This window comes from Leucopleurus acutus, assembly GCF_964270905.1.
Source record: "Leucopleurus acutus genome assembly, chromosome: 15".
Classification (NCBI taxonomy): domain Eukaryota; kingdom Metazoa; phylum Chordata; class Mammalia; order Artiodactyla; family Delphinidae; genus Leucopleurus; species Leucopleurus acutus.
In genome coordinates this window covers 82,484,589-82,502,527 of record NC_139157.1, presented here as the reverse complement: position 1 = coordinate 82,502,527, position 17,939 = coordinate 82,484,589, and the positions used below count along the sequence as shown (strand labels likewise).

The following is a 17,939-nucleotide window of genomic DNA, read 5'->3' as shown; positions in this document are numbered from 1 at the left end:
AGCCTGTGCTTCTCAACAAGAGAGGCCGCGATAGTGAGAGGCTCGTGCACTGCAATGAAGAGTGGCCCCTGCTTGCCACAACTAGAGAAAGCCCTCGCACAGAAGCAAAGACCCAACACAGCAAAAATAAATTAATTAATTAATAAAAACTCCTACCCCCAACATCTAAAAAAAATAAATAAATAAAAGGAATTTAATAGAGTGGTTTAATTTCTTTCCATTTTATCTTACATTTCCGATTGTATTGTATGATTCAAATTTATTTGAAAAAAATGATAGACAATGTAATGAAAATTCTCAATACCTTTTTTTTGTTGTTTTAATAGAGAAACAATGTCCTATACTGAGGAAAGAGGGACACCAGTTTACAACAGACTACAGAGATAAAGCTGAAGTTTCAGGTAAGCATTACAGTTCTTCACAAAGAAACATTTTTGTGTAAAATTATCACCAAACACGTAGTGTATTGTAGGTGACTCCTTCACATTGTAATTTAAGATAACACCAATACTAAAAAATTAAAAGCAAAGAAGTCAAATGTTGTACAAAAATTTCTGAGCGCAGAATTCTACATCATTTAACCTAGGACCCCCAACAACTCAACCTCTCGGAGAACAAAAGTTATTTAAAATTTTAAAAGTTGTATCCATTGTAGAAAGTTTGAAAAAAAGAAAAGAAAATGTATGAGAAAGAAGATCTCACTACCCAAATACAGTCATGATTCCCTTTTTGTAACATTCTTATCTTTCTCTTTCTCTTTTTTCCCTTCATCCTCCGTTTTCTCTCTCCACCCTTCCCCCACCCATATATGCACACGTAATCATAATACATATACTGCATTTGAAATCCGAGCATTTCCCCACATCAACATATATTTTTCTAAAGCACAATTTCTTTTAAAAGACTGCTTGGATTTCAATTGAATGGCTGTAGTATTTTTTACTTAACTAATTTTCTGTCTTTAGCTATCAGAGCTGCTACAATAAACTACTCTGCTTACTTATTTAGAATAATTCCTAGGTTAAAGAAAAATAATACTTGAATCTTGTGACATATATTTCATCCTCCTATATCCTAAACAGAGGGAAAAGAAATCAAGAAATTTTGCTGATCCCATAAAGAGCAGATTTAACTTGAAATAAGTCAGTCTACAGATAAGGACTACAAAAAATCCTATTTAAAAGTTGGTAACTCTGTGAATTTACTAAATTTAATAAAACTGCTGGATTAAATCATTTGTCACATTCCACAGGTTTTGACCTAGGAGAGCGCTTTTCTCTGAGACGTGTGTTTTGTGAAGGTGATAAAACTTGTATCAAATTGGGAAGTTCACGTCTTATTAGAGACACCATGTAAGTAAAGTAATAATTTTTCTTTACTTTTTAAAAAATTTATTTATTTTTATTTAATTTATTTATTTTTGGCTGTGTTGGGTCTTCGTTGCTGGGCGCGGGCTTTCTCTAGTTGCGGTGAGCGGGGGCTACTCTTCGATGCGGTGCGCAGGCTTCTCACTGCGGTGCCTTCTCTTGTTGCGGAGCACAGGCTCTAGGTGCGCGAGCTTCAGTAGTTGTGGCTCGCAGGCTCAGTAGTTGTGGCACACGGGCTTAGTTGCTCCGCGGCACGTGAGATCTTCCTGGGCCAGGGATCAAACCCATGTCCCCTGCATTGGCAGGTGGATTCTTAACCACTGCACTACCAGGGAAGCCCTTTCTTTACATTTTAATAATACAACATAAACTACTTTCTAAAGAGATTCCAAATAATTTGTTTAAAAATAAAAAGTCTTGTCGACAGTAACACAATCACTTGAATGCTGTGGTAAATGTGTTGTTTGATTATTTGTGGTTTTTAGTAATCTTTACAAACTGATCTTGTTCTATAGCGTAAATTTACATGTATCGATAGCGGCATAATCTTTAGAGAATAGTAAGTAAATTTGTTTTTGAAGAAATATTATTTATGTTTAAATAGACATAACCAAAATTAGATTTTAAAATGTGAATTTTAAACAAAGACACAATGTAGACTTAGAGACAAAAGAGTGATATTTATTATATTTATTTCTACATGCTTCATGCATATAGATAAGCTCCATGGTAAATTAAAATAAAAGAACGTAGCCCTTACTGTATATTCACTTTATATATTGTGTAGAGTATATAGTAAAGAAAAGCCTTCTTTTTTGGTCTTGTTACTCATTTCATTTCAAAATGAATTTACTGAAGGGTTTTTTTTTAATTGTTGGTTTGTTATCTTTACTATACTTCTTCTTCTGATAAATATGAGATTAAAAAGAATGACTTGCCATTTAAATACTGACAATTTGTCAGCAATTATACAAGGCAATAATAATTCCCCATATGGTTGGCTATATGTAATTGGAGGATGGATCAATAGTAATTCAGAAAGCTTGAGTCATCAGGAAGGCAAATATAGCATATATGGTCCTGATATTCAGCCTTTGAGTCCAAGATGAACATTTCAGGGTGTGAATACACTGCAATGAATAAAGCATCAGATTCTGTTTGGGGGCTTCCCTGGTGGCGCAGTGGTTGAGAGTCCGCCTGCCGATGCGGGGGACGCGGGTTCGTGCCCCGGTCCGGGAAGATCCCACATGCCGCGGAGCGGCTGGGCCCGTGAGCCATGGCCACTGAGCCTGTGCGTCCGGAGCCTGTGCTCCGCAACGGGAGAGGCCACAACAGCGAGAGGCCCGCGTACCGCAAAATAAAATCTAAAAACAGTAAACTGCTCATTAATTGGTAAGAAATCAGAGGGCTAAGGAAGAGGGTAATTTGATACCAGGGGATGTAATGGGTGATTTGTCTGGTGGAGAACTTCAGCAGATGTCACTGTACAGATCTATGCTATTGTGGGCGTCTTAAGCCTGAAGGTGGCTTCACATGCAGGCATTAAACCCTCAGGGCTTGACAGCTTCCTATGTGGGTATTCATATGCAGCAAAGAAAAGTCAATATATATCTCATCTATATTTCATATATATTGGTTTAGATGTTTCTTAACTACCAGTAGATAACTTTAATTAATGAATTTAAGCAAGGCAATAAATTCTCTTCCAAAAATTAAAATGCATTTTCTCTCTTGCCCTTTTCCTGATGATTTAAACCCCTCTAAGTCTGGCCACGTGGCCAGAGTACTGGAGAGACAATCTTTGAAAATTCATTGAGCCTGTGTGTAAGAAGACGTAGCGAATTTTAAGTAGCTACATTGGAAAACTTCCTGCCACATTTAGACATTGCCATTCTCTTTTGAATATGTGTGATAATAAATATTAGGTGCTACTTGAAATTTATTTTCCGACCTCTGGCTCTAAATCACGGTGCGACTGCTGGGCAATTGATGTGCATGAAGTCTCAGGCTCTGCCAGCAGAACCCGGTCCCTCCACTGCAGGAAACTGGAGGGCACCTGGTTAAGCTGACTAGCGAGTGTCAAGTAGCTTGGCCCAGCTCCACTTACATTTCGCTCCGTGAGCCAAGGATGCTAGGATGCTTCTCTCACATGATGCCGTTCTGATTTTTCAATGAGACTGGAGTAAAGTTGCAGCTATTTATATATTTGTAAATGAGCCATCTTGCAGAATCAGCATGGGAAGAGGCAGATGCTAGTTTACATGGAAATTGGGACTCTTTCTGTGCCTGAGCTTGCTCTTATTGTTCTGCCATCTTCCAGGTGAGGGTTACGAGGGGAGAGATCTCATGAGTTGTTGGTCAGGTACCCACTTAGTGCCTTGAGCCTGGCTTACTGTGAGGACCCAAAGGCAGCTCTTGCAAGGGTCCTTCAGATAAACACTGTTGTACCCAAAAGGGTGGCACAGGCTCAGGGAACATCTGACAAGGTTTCTATGTTTGGTTTTCTTTTCTCTTCATGTCCATTCTTTAGTATTCCTTAGGATAGCAAATGGTAAGTATCTGGGTGCTTTCAAAGATTCTGGGTGGCATGCTACCCAGTTTTCTAGAATTTTCTAGCATCATTTTAGAGGAAATTTTCTCAGCTTCACATATCTACAAGTATCTCTGGTTATGTGAAAGAAATAATTATTTCTCTACAGATTGAAAGCAATATCCCAGGTGATCATACTCTGATTATCTTTAAATTGTCTTTTGGCAATTATCAGGGCAAAATGGTGAAGTTTTGACAGAAAACATATACAGAACATGCAAATGGTACAGAGCGCCTTATTTTCTTGGTATAACATAATTCTTATGTTTCATTGGCTGCTTGTATATAAACATGTTTTTAAATAAAAATGTGTTAGTAGTTGAAAATATAAATTTAAAATGTCACAGAAAAGTGAATTCCTGATTTATTATTGAATTCAAGGACGGTAAAGAGGCTTATCTCTCAGGTTCTATGTCTATCTGGAATACTGTGTTGAGAAGGCTTCTGAGGCCCTGTTGAGTTCAGCAGATTGGAGTGCTATGGCCCATTCGTGAAAAGAGGGGGGAAGGGAGGGCTGTAGTCTGTAGTCTAGTCTGTAGCCTCTCTGATTTAGGATGACACCTGTGACTGGGTGGCTTTTGCAGCTGCAGCAGTTCCCAAGAATGGGGGGAAATGAGACTATGTGTGAAAAAATAATCAACACAGATTACTAAGATTTTATGAGCTTGGATAGTGTAGCTAGAAACAGTGGCATAGCTGATAGCTATGGTCCTCTTTGCTTTTGTTACAAACAAATAAATCTCCAGTGAAGAGGAGTCGTCTCTCTGTCCCTTTCATTAAATTGGTGGTTGCTTTCTGGAAGCAAAGAGCTCTTTAGTTTCATGGCTTTACATGGAAGAAAAAAGCTGGTAGAAGCCCTTTTCATTTGTGTTTTGTAATACATAATAATCCTCAGCAATCCTTCTAAATATTTAGAAGATATATAGCGTTTTTTAGGAGATTTTAAAGTTCTCTGGACCTTAACAGTTCCCTTGGAAATATTCCTAAGTATGGGGAAAGCTGTTGTGTGTATCACAGCATCATCAGCCCTGGTCTTCGCTCCTGTTAAATGATTCACCCCGTGGGCACGCCTTTTCTACATGGACCTTCACACTACCTTCAGCTTTTTATTATTATAAATAACACTACAATATACAGGAAAGTTGTTTCCTCTGTTTTTCTGGCTAGAGAGGCCAGTTAAGACTCACCACTTACTCATCACCTCCTTTGTTTATTTTTCACGTGTCCGTTCATTCAGTAAACACTTGTTGAGCCCAAAAAATTCATAAGATTGATTTTTTCAAAGTAGAATTACAAGTTCATTTTTAGAGATCTTGGTAATATACTTCTAATTATGTTCCATCATTGTTTTATCCATCTCTTCTGCATATTACCCAATTTCCTTAGTAACATTGGATATTATACTTAAAAATTTTGTTATTAAGTTTTGTGTTTTTAACTGAAAACTTGTAACAATTACAAATAAAAGCTGTGGCTTACTATATAAGTATTTTAGGGGTTCCCGGAATTTTCTGTTCCGCTTAGGGTGAATAAGAGGTAGCATTTAATAAGTCACTGAAATGAATTCAGTCTAGTCCAGAGCTCACCCTTCTATTCAACATTTACTGAGATTACTATGGACTGAGCACTTTATTAAGCTCTGGGATTGCACTGGTGGAAAAGTGTGGGTCTCATCTTGCCTTCCTGAAGCCTGCTGGAGAGATACACAGTGCAAGGGAAAGCTACACTTTGCTCTTGCTTTGACCCAAGAAGAAACTGAGCTGTGTCCCTCCTATCATCCGAGCATAGGCTGCAGGACTCAAAGCCCACAGCTCCTCTCATAAAAGCTACACTTTCTGAGCACGTGGGCTCAGTAGTTGTGGCTTGCAGGCTCTAGAGTGCAGGCTCAGTAGTGGCACGTGGGATCTTCCTGGACCAGGGCTTGAACCCACGTCTCCTGCATTGACAGGCAGATTCTTAACCACTGCACGACCAGGGAAGCCCTAAAATTTTAAAATCATATAATTTAGCGAAGGTTTATTTTAGTTTTATTTTTTAACATTTATTTTATTGAAGTATAGTTGATTTACAATGTTGTGTTAACATCTGCTGTACAGCAGAGTGATTCGATTATACATATGTATACATTCTTTTTCATATCCTTTTCCATTATGGTTTATCACAGGATATTGAATATCGTTCCCTGTGCTATACAGAAGGACCTTGTTGTTTATCTATTCTACATATAATAGTTTGCATCTGCTCACCCCAAACTCCCAACCCATCCCTCCCTCACCCCCTCCTCCTTGGCAACCACAAGTCTGTTCTTTATGTCTGTCTTTCTGTTTTGTAGATAAGTTCATTTGTGTCATATTTTAGATTCCACATATAAGTGATATCATACGGTATTTGTCTTTCTATTTCTGACTTCATTTAGTATGATATTCTCTAGGTCCATCCATGTTGCTGCAAATGGCATCATTTCATTCTTTTTTATTCAGTTTAGCCAAATTTTATGTATTAGATAGAAAAGAATTTTAAGAGTCTTATACAGTTTTAAGAATGCACAGAAATATTTACTTCTCTATCACAAGGACGTCTTTTATATTTTTCTAGAAAACTAAGAGATGTTAATATGTTCCAATAATAAATTGCTTTAGGTTGAAATGGCTACTTGTTTGTTCATAACCACGGGAGTTCCCCTGGTGAAACCTGAAATTGGCCCCTATACACAGAGGGCAAGGAGAGACCAAAGAAAGAGACAGAGCCCCCCAGATTGGTAGGTGGCAGGTTTACTGAGCAAGGGAACATACATACAAGGCTTGTCTTGGGCACGGCAAGAGCAGTAAATCTCTGCACCCACCCACCGTAATCATAGAAGTTTATGTAGACGCCTTAATGGGGGTCAGTCATGTACACTGTCCAGATGGTCTCAGCTACACATTACGCTCTCAAGGCTGCATCCTTGAAACAACTCCTAACGTGGGAATGGTGGGCAGAAAGTACATCCCAAGGACAGGGGAGGAGGTTTGGAACCTCTGATTGCCCGGGTCCAGCTCACAGGTCAACTGGTGGGCAAATCCTCTCAATGACTTCCTCCAATACTTCTAAAATGTAACATAATATGAAATATTATCAGTTCAGTAGTTTCATTTAACAGTTTTGGAAGCATTTAATATTATCAACAATTTTAAGTAAGTTGTGATTTTCCTCCTTCAGATTTCACATAATTCAGTATTTTGGAGGGAGAAGTAAAAAGTATCAGTAATTGATCTTATGTATATAGATTCTACAACATTCATATCTATGTTATTTTGTTTTATTTTATTTTGGAAACATCACTCAACATATCTACCATCTTAACAAATGTTTAAGTGAATAATATGTCATTGCTGACTATAAGTGCAATGTTATACAGCAGATCTCTTTGTAATTATGGCTAATTACATGTAAATTATCTTATCTTAAAACGTCCTGATGCCATTTACCTTGAGAGGAGTGAAGTACCAGTTAAGTCTACTACTTAGGAGTCATAATAATGCCAATGCCATCATAAAGTAATAAAATTAAGGCATCCTATTTTGGTAATTACTCAGGCCAGCTTGACAGGCATTAATTAATCTACTTCTATGGTTGGATTATATATTACATTTTTGTCTCTCTTCACTTGTCTTTTTATCCTATGAATCAAATCTTATAAGAGACAGCAGAGGTTTTGCTTGGGTGCGGGTTATATGTATGTATCTGTGGAATGTGCACTGCAGGTTTCCAGAATATACAAAAGAAAGAAAGCATGGAACCACATACTTCAGTCATCTTTAATCTTATTTGCCCCATAAAAATGCTATGAGGATTAATTAGCTATTAACCTTCAGTGGTGGCAAATGTGCTGCTTCTATAATGGTTGTAAACCCAAATTTAAGCATGACCTTAAACTGATGAATTAACCAGAGCATCGACCATAGTAATATATGTTTCGTTATACTAGTGCTTAAGAATACCTTTATTTTTTATTTTTGCGGTACGCGGGCCTCTCACTGTTGTGGCCTCTCCCGTCGCGGAGCACAGGCTCCGGACGCGCAGGCTCAGCGGCCATGGCTCACGGGCCCAGCCACTCCGCGGCATGTGGGATCCTCCCGGACCAGGGCACGAACCCGCGTCCCGTGCATCGGCAGGTGGACTCTCAACCACTGCGCCACCAGGGAAGCCCAAGAATAGCTTTATAACAGCTCTACAGATTTTCTTGTGGATCGACAGGACTCCATGTTTCATAAAATAGCATTGCATAGTCTAACCCTCATCCGCAGACACAGAATCAGATAGGAAGATGCAATTATGATTTCACTGACAAACTCTGAAATGTCTGTGAATCCAAGAAGAATAGTGTCAGCTAATAAATCACTCATTTATTATCATCTCAATTCTTTCAACTGAGCCATCAAGGCTAATCAGAAAATAAGCATGGTGGCCACAAAGCTGCGTATGTTATCGTATGTGACTCACATCAGCTTGGTAGCGCCTCGTTCATGGCCTCATTTTGGTCGGCACTACAACCAGCCCCTGACAACCACCCTTCTGCCTTCTGTTTATGTGATTTGACTCTTCTAGGGACCTCGTATAAGTGGAATCATCCAATACTTGTCCTTCTGCGTCTGGTTTATTTCACTTAGTATGCTTCTGCTCTTGGGTCCTAATCTCCTTGTCAGTGCATGTCACCCGGCCTTTGCTGTGGGTCCCCTCCCTGAAAACGCTTCTTCCTGGGACCCAGCCAACCTCTGCTCAAGGCTGCTTATCCTCAGCCTTCAAGGCCAAAGTTGCTCTGTGTGTGTGTGCTTTGGAGGGTGGTGGCATGGGTTCAGTGACCCTCTAGCTGTCCCGTGGATTCCAAAGCAGTGCTGCTTGGGTACAGAGCCTCACAGTGTAATTTTTTTGTTTGTTTGTTTGTTTTTGACCGCGCCATGCGGCTTGCAAGATCTTAGTTTCCCGACTAGGGATTGAACCCGGGCCACGGCAGTGAAAGTGCTGAGTCCTAACCACTGGACCGCCAGGGAATTCCCTCTCACAGTGTATTTAACAACTAACTCTTGGCACTCCTTCCTCTGTGGGGCTCTAAAGCTCGTCGATACGGATATAGGCAATCCTCTCTACTATCTTCACAGATAATAGCTCTCTTCTAATTTACCCAGGATAAGAAAATAAAATTCCCTTTGCTTAGGAGACCTATGTAGGAAAAAATATTTCATGATATAGTCACCATTATTTCTAAGTTCAGCTTTGATGCCAATGAAAGAAGAAATTCTAACCAAGTATTTCACTCAATTCCCAAATGACATTGAATACTCACTATGTGCCAGGCACTGAGGATTTAAGAATAAATAAAGACAGCGTCCTAGTTATTTCTGTCTGGGAATTATGGAATTTGTAGCAATCTTTAGATATGAGGTCTGATGAACTCTGGAAGAGCGGACGAACCCTTCCAGGAACCAGGAAAAACTTCATAGGGGATGTGAAAAAAGGCTTGAAGGATGAGCACAGATTTGCCGGGTGGTAGTTGGAGGGGGCATCATGGTGGTTTTCAAGGTCAACGTAATTTGCAGACTGGTGAGAAATCCCGTGTGCTTAGTAAACAGAGGGGAGAGACTGTCTGGTGGTGAAGGAAGCTGAAGGGGCAGCTGAGGTGCTGTTCTGAAAGGCCTTACGTGCCAGGTTAAGGGGTTAGAACTTTATTCATGTAAAAAAGGAAAGTAAAAGGTGAAAGATTTCTGGGCTCTGAAGAGAAACCCGAGTGTATCAGTTATACCACAAGAAAGCCATGTTCAAAAGCGTGAAGGTGTGGGAGGAATAACGTTCCATTCTAGGAAAAAAAAAAAAAAAAAAAAGGCTGAGTATATGCCGTTGGGAAAGTCACAGCTTTGGGTAGCGACCTGGGACTCCTGGGCTGACCCTGAATTAGAAGCCAAGCCCCCAGACTCAGAAGGACACTTCACAATTCAGAGGACTTCTTGGGGGTGGAGCGGGGTTTGACCCAGGATTTGTTTTATCTTTTTTTGGGGGGTGGGGGACAGTGAAAAAACCTTTTTGAAGAGCAGCTTCTCTGGTCCACCCTCGATTTTTGTTATCAGAATGCCATCTAGTAGGAGGGCTCATTTTCAAGGGGAAGTCATTTACAACGTCACAATGAACAAATGCTAATCGTAACAGGCGTAAGATTATTAGAGAGCCATCCAAGCTTTCTTTTCCCATTAGCAACCTATGTGGCTGAATCCCCCGACAAACACAGAAAGGCTAAGATTTCAGAGTCTCTGTGACTATGGAACTCAGACATCATCCCCCCAGCCCCCCACGGCGGGGTGAAGGCATTTCAGACAAACCCTTCAGGCCCTGCGAGCCAAACTGCTTGTAACGTGACAGGTGATGGTGAATGTCAGCTGGGCAAGAAATGACTTACTATAAACTCCAAGCATCTCTCACTTCACTCTCAGGAAATGTAACTTGTATCAGATTTCTCTTCCTGGAAGATATTCAGCAAGTCAGAGGCCCCACTGATACTTGTAAATACGGAAGTTCTTCATAAAGCCTGCCTCACGCTTATTTAGAATGGAAGAATTAATTTGGAAGCCAGTTCTTGATATTTAAAAATAGATTTTTTTCCATTTAGCCATTTCGTTTTTAAAGCAGAAAAATAAAGGTTGGTCTTGCTAAATATGATCTGGAAAACTCACTTTGGCTCTACCAAAATAGACTTTTAAAAAAAGGGCTTCGCTTCAAGGCTTGCGCTATGAGCTGGTGGAATTAGCCCTGGAATCACTGTAATTAGTAACTAAACTTTTTAAACATTTTGTTCTCTAAGTGTATATCACACTTGGTTTTTGGAACACAACTTACAAAAGGAAATTTCTCCAGAATAATTGTGTCATCTTGTTTTTCAGTCTCTAAGGGCTGTAATAGTGAAAGTTTGTTCATCTTTGTTTTTTTCCTTTTTACATTGCACTCCTTGCCTCAAATTCCTTATTATTTAGTTAGGTAAAAGAACAGAAAAGAAACTGGTAGTCATGGGTTTTTCTTTATAATCCTCTCTTATTCTGTAGTTTGGTTTTGTTCTTTACTTTTCTATACATGAAACAGAGATATTACTTGCCACATGACAAACTAAGGTTCTTTTAGGAACACTGAACAGATACATCAAATTGAACTTGTTGTACAATGAAATTGCCAATTGCTTAATATACTAAGGAGTAAACAAATTTATGAGCTTCATTATGGTCTTTATTTTTCTTGACACACTACTAGGGCATAGTGGGGAAAAAATGAGATCCACTCCCTAATTCCATCTCCCCATAAAACAACTTTATCAATAAATACTTGCATGTACTTACTTTAAAAGAGTGCATTACTATTATGTTTTTAATTAATTAATTTATTTTTTTGGCTGCGTTGGGTCTTTGTTGCTGTGTGCAGGCTTCTTATTGCAGTGGCTTCTCTTGTTGCGGAGCACGTGCTCCAGGCACGCGGCTTCAGTAGTTGTGGCGCGTGGGCTCAATAGTTGTGGCTTGCAGGCTCAGTAGTTATGGCGCATGGGCTTAGTTACTTCATGGTATGTGGGATCTTCCTAGACCAGGGTTTGAACCCGTGTCCCCTTCATTGGCAGGTGGATTCTTAACCACTGAGCCACCAGGGAAGTCCAAGAGTGCATTATTTTTAAGTTTTATGATTTTCCCTGGCTCTTCCATGCTTGCAGTACTCCCTATCTGGAAGGGAGTGTGGAAAAGCAGAGTTCATCCTCTTAAGGCAGTGCTTATTGGTTTCTCATTAATTGGACAGCCAGGAATGCTGCCCATTATTTGTTCAGCTGACATTGTTCTGTCCCCGAGAGACTAGACACCTCCCCTTCATTAAGGTAACTTTGTGTATAGCTATGTTAGTCATGGATTCCACAGCTAAGGGGGTGAATGGGATGGAAGCTTCCACTGACCCCTGGGCCAGGGTCAGTGCTAAGGGTTCTCTTTCTTTCCATAATCACTTGAAAGAGGCACATTTATGATCATTATTTTCACATCTCAGGGAATTACCTGTCTTTTTAGTTAGGTAACCTTTCTATTGATGTTCTTCCTTAGGCATTAAAATCCCAACTTATAACTTCTCACCAGTAGGATAAAAAAGGAGGCAGTCTTTATCAGACGCTTCATACTTTTCCTCACATTACATAGTTATTAGTATATACACTGTTCTCATATTTTTCACTACATACCCCCAACTGTACTCATTTAAAGAAAATGCTTGGTGAAAAATCCTATTTTTTTTTTCTCTAATAAGTGATCTCTAAGGAATACAGGGCAAATATTCCTGATTGGTTATCACCTTCTATAGCATACATTTCTTTCCTAAAACCCAACAGACAGTATGCCCATTTTAAGGATATTACTATGTGGTTTGTGATACTCCCTGATCTGTGCTCAAAATATCATTAGAAGAAGGAACTGTAATAATCTACCCCTCAGGGCTACTGGTCACCTAGAATGTGCAAACGTCATCATGAATCCTTTGCTCGGAGCCCAAAATGTGATTTACTGTTGTCGTTAATATTATAGTATGATGTTAAACATTTTAATTATTTTTTCATTTCTTGACGTTAATATTTTATATTTATTTACACCGACCCTGCCCCACCCAGTACTCAGAAAATAGTTTTTTCTCCCTTACAGTCCCAAAACACTACTTTTAAGTCAGGTCGGTAACGATGAGGGAAACTTTATCTTTAGCCCGGAGGATGCAAGCAACTTGATATACTGGAAAAATCCGACCTCGGAACTAAGAGTCCCGAGTTCAAGTCCCATCCTGACCTTTGTTACTTAACAGAGGCAGTTATTTAACTTCTGTGGCTTTAATTTCTCATTTATCCAGGGAGATGGTTGCTCTAAATCACTGTTAAGGTCCCTTTCAGCTTCAGGAGTGTAGGACTACAGGAAATTGTCATGTGTGCTTTCTTTATAACGGAAATATTTCCAAGGATGGGGAGACTTCTGCTCAAAGACACTCTTGGAGAAATCTTCTTGGAGCAGAGATTCTATTTTGCTACAGTCTGTAGAGATTTTAAACTTCTTTTTGAAAGTAAGAATACTGATTGTATTTGTTGCTGGAATTGTCTTGTGTCAAACGTTTTGATTAACCTGCTTTAGACTTGCATAGGGCTTGGTTTCTCCTTCTGCTTTTTTCAGGATGAATGTGATGTAGCCCAGTCTCATAAGGCCTTGACTTTTAAGGTATTGTGCAGGGTGGCACAGACTTCATACTGAATACAAGGGTTTGATATCTACCAGGACCGGTCATAGGCATCATCATGGCTTTTCCATGAATGGAACACATTTTTATGAGCACCTCCTATATGCCAGGGACTGGTCTAGATGCTTGATTTAGAGCAACGCGTCTGGCAGAGCCCCTGTTGTCATGGAAATCACATTCTAGTGGTTGGGAACAGGCAATACATGTGGAAACTAATACATTTTTTTAAAAAGTTGGGCTTTTATAAACCTATGAAGGAAATAAAACAGAGCAAGTGTTGTATTACTATAGACCTTTCAGAGAAGGGACATTAGAGCTGAGACATGAATAGTGAGGAGAAGCGTCCATGTGACGACTCCTGGGAACAACCTTCCCAGGAAGGAATCAGGAAGTACAAAGGCCCAAGACCTCAATAGAATGAGGCGTTCAAGGAACAAAATTCAGGTCACTGCCACTGGAGCGTGGGTGCCACACAGAGACTGGAATAGGACACGATGTGGCAGACTAAGGCAGGGGTCAGAGCACTAGGCCTTGTGAGCCGTCATCAGTGATGTGCGTTTCATTCTAGGAGCCACGGGGCCTTGTAGGAAGGTGATAAGTAAGGGAGGGACCTGGTCTGATTTTCACTTAAAAAGCTCATTCTGACCGCTGTGTGCAGGCTATACTTCAAGGGAGGGAAAAGAGGGAGAGCAATTAGGACGTGTAACAAGAGTCCAGGGCAAGACGTGGCAGCTTGGGATGGGGAGTGAAGGTGGAGCTGGAGAGAAGTGGACAGAGTCGGGATCCATTTGGTGGTAGACACAGTAAGACTTGCTGATGAGTTGGATGGGATTGGAGTTCATAAAGGAAAGGCAAGAATCAGGTATGACTTTTAGGTACTTGGCTGGAGCACCTGGGTGAATGGTCATGTCTTTTACTGAGATGCGGAATCCTTGTAAAGGGATGTGTTTGGTAGGAAGCAAAAAGTTCAATTTCAGTTATTTATTTAGACTTGCCTTTAACATCCAGGTAGAGATGACAAGTGGCAATTTAGGCGTGTGAGTCCACAGTACAGGTAAGGGCAGTAGTCAAGGTTTATCTTGGTTGCCTCTCCCCTTTTCACCTCCTTCTTTCTGGAACCTTCCTCCCAAACTTTCAGTGCCTTCACGGGACACATTTGCTGCCCAGGGCTCACAACAGTGGCATCTCATCTTGGTCGGCCTGACTTAGGGATGCCTCCTGCTCTGACCTTATTCCTCCCTCCCTGTGCCTTCCCCATGTAAGCTTCCATGCTTTACAGCAATCCCCAGAGATTCCCTGTTCTTCGCTTTCCAAGGAGAGGATTAATTATTAGACAATTTGTTAAGTAATGCGTGACTGGTTTCTAGGGACTATTTTAATGGTAACAAAGCTTGTGTTTATAAAACGCATTTTCCAGAGAGGAAGAAAGCTCTCTCATAGTAGAGTATTAAGTGTTTGGGCTTGTCAGTGAAAGTACTTCATAGTTAGGGAGAATGTGAGTATCTCTGAGTCCATACCACATATACAAGAGACAGCAGAGTTCCATTGAATATTTAATAACAAGTATACACACACACAGTGATTAAATACTTCATCTTAGGCCAAGATCTTTCCTGTAATATAGATGCCTTATAGACATCATCGTTTTATTTGTATTTTCTATTGCTTTTATTTATTTATTTTAGGCCAAGATCTTTCCTGTAATATAGATGCCTTATAGACATCATCGTTTTATTTGTATTTTCTATTGCTTTTATTTATTTATTTATTTTTTGGTTGTACCACGTGGCATGTGGGATCTTAGTTCCTTGACCAGGGATTGAACCCATGCCCCCTGCAGTGGAAGTGTGGATTCTTATCCACTGGACCACCAGGGAAATCCTTGTATTTTCTAATGATTGTAAATAAATTCTGATCAGGAAAGTATTTTTCGTTAGTCAAGTGGGAAAAAAAGATCTAGAGAATGTAGTTATTATGCTATTTAGACAAATACAATCCATTCTTAGAGTCCTATACAGTAAATCCCTATGGTTAATAAGATGTTAATTTTTATCTGACTCCACAAATATAGTTACTAGTACTTTGTAATTAAATTCTGTTTGAAGCATGTGGAGAAAGTATTGGAAAAAGTGTATTTTCATTTGAAGTTTCTCATCTTCTCTTACTTAACAGCTCAGTGACTTATTATGAAGGCTATAGGCTGGGGCTTATAGATTTTATGACTTATTTTTAACCTCCCATAGTAGTAAAAATAATGTTTTTGTGTTAATTCTCCCTCATCTCTGTCCTTTAAGAATATAAGGTTAGGAGGGCCTCCCTCCCTGGTGGCACAGTGGTTGAGAGTCCGCCTGCCGATGGAGGGGACACGGGTTCGTGCCCCGTTCTGGGAAGATCCCACATGCCGCAGAGCGGCTGGGCGCGTGAGCCATGGCCGCTGGGCCTGCGCGTCCGGAGCACGGCCACAATAGTGAGAGGTCCGCGTACCGCAAAAAAAAAAAAAAAAAAAAAGAATATAAGGTTAATTTATAGGTTGTTTTAAAGTTAGGATTATTTTTTCCTAAACTGAAAATAGTAGTGCTTTCAAAAAAAAAAAAAGATCACTCCTACAATTTATGCTGATTGCATAAAAACCTCTTAATTTTAATACCAAGAGGGAAGCACGGTAATGTAAGGACCTTTATGAAATTTTGTACTGAGGTCAGAGTCTCAGATCTGGGCATTCTTCCATAGCTGGTCATTATAAGGAGCCCCGCTTTTGATCCTCCACCACTTCCTCTATAGTTTTAGAGCATTTCCTTCTATTTTACGATTGAACTGAGGGCTACTATACATAGAGAATATCAGAGAGCTGTTGGAAACCAAATTTTAGATTTTCCTTAACATTGAAATAAATTACAGGTTCAAAAGAGTCTAAAATATGTGAATTACAAGGCTTCAGAGACACTCTGGATTATATCTAGAACTCTCAGTGGGCTAGTGTAAGGAGGACTCCAGAGGCAGTAAGTGTCCTGGGCTCCTGTGGGTAATTTGGAATGACTTTACTTTGGCTCTCTATGACTTTTACTTAGTCATATTTTGTAAAAATTGTTTTTACATTGAACATTTTGTTAATTTGGCATACCTCTGCTCTCACCTGTCCATGAATATTTAGGTGACTTTCATTAATGTGAAGAAAAGTAGACAATGGGAAATAAAGGATTAACTATACTTATATTTCACTAAACTTTGAGCTCTTCAAATGTAGGTTAATATTAATTTCTGTGGATGAACTTCTCATTTACAGTCTTGAACTAGGTACAATGTGTATAAAATGGAGGGAGGTAGGAAATATCCCATTGAGAATTTCTAGCCCAATATACCTATGAATGACTTTGGCAAGTAAGTCTCAACAGTATTTTTCTTAATGGGAGTATCACTGAATAAGCAAAGGATAGAATTTCTTATAGGAAATTACACTCTATTCAAAAATATTCAAGCATGGATATCTTAGACACTGCAAGCTGTCATTTTATCTCTCTGGTAACAGACCAGTAATCCAATATGGTGTCTTTTATAATAGAAACTTTGGCAAGATGCAGAGAAATTATTCTGTGTCACGTTAAGTGTTTGCGCTTGTGTGATATAAACAAAAAACATAGTCTGTAAGAGTAGATACATGTTGTATTATTTTTAAAATACAAAATATTTTCTTCAAAAATTACAGTCTAGGCAAGCAAAATCATTTTTGGCCTCAAAAGCAGAGTATCAATTTCTGAAAGGGAAATATAGTAATTATAAGGATTTTCATCCATTATAAACTTAGACTAAGAAAAAATAATTTTTCTTTAAACATAACTAAATTTATTTCAATGTATTATTTTAAGACTATGTTTATTAAAACATTATTAATATTAATAATATTATTTTGTTTTATTATTTTTGTCACAGAAGAAACCTTTCATGGAATATAAAATATTTTCAATACTTGAGTTACATTTTTAATTTTTTAAAATAATTATATTTAGTTTTATTTATGAAGGATTAAGGAATCATATCAAAATGTTTCATTTGCTGGATCGCTCACTCCACTCATTTAACAAATAGTTATAGACTGCCCTGTTGGCACTGTACTTATGCTTTGTGGGTGGTACAAAGATGGATTAAATGTTGTCCTTGCCTTCAAAGAGCTTGCAATCTCATGATGGAATGTGACAGGTACCTATATGACTATAATCCTAAGTAGAAAGTGAGGAAAAAGGTGTTTTCATTTTTTTTTTTCTTTGCGGTACTCAGGCCTCTCACTGCTGTGGCCTCTCCCGTCGCGGAGCACAGGCTCCGGACGCGCAGGCTCAGCAGCCATGGCTCACGGGCCCAGCTGCTCTGCGGCATGTGGGATCTTCCCGGACCGGGGCACGAACCCATGTCCCCTGCATCGGCAGGCGGACTCTCAACCACTGTGCCACCAGGGAAGTCCAGTTTTCATTATTTTTTGCTTTGTAACAAACCACTGCAAAACTTAGTGGCTTAAAACAACAATTTATTATTTCTCATGATTTTCTGAGTTAGAAAAAGGCACAGGATTTATCCACATGGTTCTGCTTCATGAGATGCTCACTCAGGTCACTGAGCTGCATTAAGCTTGCAGTCAGGCTGAACTGGAAGATCCAAGAAGGTATTACTGATGATGCCAGAAGGAATGGCAAAGTAAGAAGCCCAGAAAATGTACCCATCCATAAAAACAGTAA

At 39.4% G+C, this 17,939-nt stretch overlaps 1 protein-coding gene across 1 annotated transcript in view; it reads left to right on the top strand.

The window, feature by feature from the left end:
• The window catches only part of COL19A1 (collagen type XIX alpha 1 chain), a gene marked incomplete at its 3' end in the record, with an annotated part of 351,347 nt that overhangs the window by 12,858 nt on the left and 320,550 nt on the right, over positions 1–17,939 (top strand). Inside the window, exons 2-3 of the mRNA XM_082855784.1 lie at positions 327–401; positions 1,253–1,352. Coding sequence (XP_082711910.1) covers positions 327–401; positions 1,253–1,352 — 175 coding nt within the window. The remainder of the gene's footprint in view (positions 1–326; positions 402–1,252; positions 1,353–17,939) is intronic.